Source organism: Limulus polyphemus, unplaced genomic scaffold, assembly GCF_000517525.1.
Source record: "Limulus polyphemus unplaced genomic scaffold, Limulus_polyphemus-2.1.2 Scaffold386, whole genome shotgun sequence".
NCBI classification, from domain to species: domain Eukaryota; kingdom Metazoa; phylum Arthropoda; class Merostomata; order Xiphosura; family Limulidae; genus Limulus; species Limulus polyphemus.
In genome coordinates, this window is record NW_013665996.1 from 344,894 (window position 1) to 348,008 (window position 3,115).

The 3,115-nt window shown below is 28.0% G+C and overlaps 1 protein-coding gene across 1 annotated transcript in view; it reads left to right on the plus strand.

Annotated features, from left to right (window-relative positions):
- The window catches only part of LOC106457888 (ATP-binding cassette sub-family A member 1-like), a 42,272-nt gene extending 39,932 nt beyond the window's left edge, over window positions 1-2,340 (plus strand). The window contains exon 35 of the mRNA XM_013917338.2: window positions 891-2,340. Coding sequence (XP_013772792.1) covers window positions 891-1,178 — 288 coding nt within the window. The 3' untranslated portion in view covers window positions 1,179-2,340. The remainder of the gene's footprint in view (window positions 1-890) is intronic.
- The last annotated feature ends 775 nt before the right edge of the window (window positions 2,341-3,115 follow it).

The window sequence follows — 3,115 nt, forward strand, 5'->3', positions numbered from 1 at the left end:
GAACTAATAATATAAAATATTAGATAAAATGTTTCTATGCACTTATGAACTGTCAAATCTTAAGTAATGAATATCCTCAAATAACCATAACATATCCTCAGACTTGGTAACAAGAATTAGTGAAATTGTCTATTCTTGTTTCAATAAATAGTAAAAATAAGAAGATGAAAAGAGGATATGTATTTTTCTTGATTTCACACTTCAGTTATTTACATTGTTAGGTGCCTTATTTGTCTGCACAGCACCATAATTTTGAATAACTCTGAGGTGGAAGAAATTGAAATATTTCTCATAATGTTCCAACATTTTCTTTATAATATGATTGAGAACTAGAAAAACATAAAACTATCTGAATATTTTTGTCAAAATCGATCAACTACCTGATATATTTTAATCTTGGAAACTACATCTGTGAGACATTTCTATTTCAAGTAAAAATATTTTATTACAGATGTAGATGTTATTGTATAACTAATTCTGCTCTAGTAAGCCTTAATATTGCATCTGTCATAACTCTGCTAAATCATTGTTGTGTTGGACTTCCTCAACAAGAACAACATTATTAATATTTCACGTTTGTTGCTGTTGTGTGTATTATACATTGTTTCAGTATGGAGAAATTTGTTCAGAAGATTAATTTCATGTTGAAGGTTTTCATTTAATTCCATTTTATAATGAAGGAATTACTCTTTCTCTCCTAACATTCTGAATTACAGAATAGACAGTTGGACTGTTGTATTATAAACACTTCTATTTCTAAGTTCAGAAAGGAATTTTTGAAAAAGAGCATTTTAGGTTTGGTCTGAGATTCTTAAATTTGTGATTTTAAAAATTCCAATAAAACCATCTTTTTTTGCTTAGAAATAACTTCTCATTTGACATATTTCCAGGTGTTTGTCTCATTTGCACGACAGCAGACTGATGGTATTGAAGATGAATTATATGATTCAGAATCTTGTGGAGTTATTCAAACACCAGTGGCTGCGTATAATCCTACATTGTATGGAGTACCCAAAGATGACACTGATAAGAACATTAGACTGTCAACTTTTACAAACACTTCATACATTTCTGAAGAAGAGCCAGAGTTTCAAACAAATAGTTTAGTAAGGAAGTCATCACAATCTCCGTTTAGTATGTACGAAGATGGCCATGATTACCAATCTACAAAGTTTTAGTTAAACTGTAAGAAGGTGTTCAAAGTTGTGATTCAATTATTTAGTTTCGTTTCTTATTGAACCATTTATAACTAAGGCTTTTCTTTACATTGAAAAGTTTATTTTTAACAATAACTAAATGACAATGATTTGTACAATGACTGGACTTTTATGTGACAAAACAATTGTGGCCAATAATGTAAAATTATGCAATGATTATGTTGCAAAATTTAAAATTATGCCTAATTTATCTAAAGTAGAAAAACTTAGAACGATAAAATTATGAAATTTAAGAAGGATGTGAGATATGTTAATGCAATTCCACCATTAATATAATTTTAACACTAATTGTTTTCAGGAAGTAACAACAACAAACACTTTTAGACTTTTAGTAGTATTTTGATAAACCATTAATCAGACTGTCTGGGCAGCAACAAGAAACAAAATGAGTCAAAACCAAGTCAAAAATTATAAATTTGGTAACATCTAAACTTGACTTTATTAAGTCCAGAAAAAAAATGCCAGGAAGGATGACTGTAATTGCATTAAACCCTGGCTCTGTATATAAGAGTTATTGGTAACCTAAATTCTACGTTCATTGTAACGTTAGGATGATACATCATATACTATTCTTGTGTATTGTATGAAAGAAAACTGTGTTTTGTTTTAATATTTTCTTATGTAGATAATGAGTAGCTTGAATGTTGTATTAATTTCAGGTAAGGTACTTCTATATCCCAAGGTTATTTATAACCAGTATTCCAAATTGTTGGAAATGAAAATAAAGAAATTTTATGATTATTTATCTTTTAAAGCAAAAAAATGGAAAGCTCCATTATCATTTACGGAGTAATTTCAGTGCCTTTAATAAAACAGCCAACAATGTTATTCCCAAGTGATTGAATTATAGATGTATTTTTGTGGTTTATTTTAAAATATATATATATTTATATAACTTTGAGACTGCAGGTAATAAATTCTTGTTTGTACTTTTAAAAATGTGAAACACATTCAGAGTGCTGCAGGTTTTATTCATATTTGAATAACACTGTATATTTAAGAAATTCTGGATTTTTTTCTTTGGTTGAGAAAATTCGAAATATAATGAAATGTCGCTTCTAACCGAAAATCAAGTGTTATCAATTTTGCAAAGCATCTTCATTGAAATTGAAAAAAAAAAAAAGCTACGAATTCATTGTCGTCTGTAAATGAGGTTTGTGATGCTATACTACATTAAAGTCTACTTCATAAGTATGAAAAGTTTTTAAATGCTGGTAGTAATAAGAACATTACTTCATGGTTGTTTTATTTGTCTTGGATATTTTTATGAACGCTAGAGTAAGACCATGTTTTTATGTAATTATTAATAAGTTTAGTAAACATTGGTGTTTCCAATAACTATAAAAGCAATGCATGCTATATATAAAAAATGATGTATATGATTCATAATTATTTAACTGTCGATCCACAAATGGGAAAGATGTCACATGAACCACTTGAAAAAAAAATCCAAATAAACCATAATGATAAGAGCTGAAAAAATATAAGTTTGTTTTTAAAAATCTCATGTAAAACATACTTAAAATATTTATCACATTTAATAATAACAATGTTAAAACCACTCTTCAGGAAGCTAGAGAATAATAACAATGGAAACCAGAAAATTAAATCTACAGACTACTGTTCCACGGGAAAATACAACTTATTAACATTGATTAGTTAAATTAACGTCAAAAGCTTTAGTGGGTATATGCTTCATTAAAGAGGAAAAATACAACTTATTAACATTGATTAGTTAAATTAACGTCAAAAGCTTTGGTGGGTATATGCTTCATTAAAGAGGAAAAATACAACTTATTAACGTTGATTAGTTAAGTTAACGTCAAAAGCTTTGGTGGGTATATGCTTCATTAAAGAGGAAAAATACAACTTATTAACGTTGATTAGTTAAGTTAACG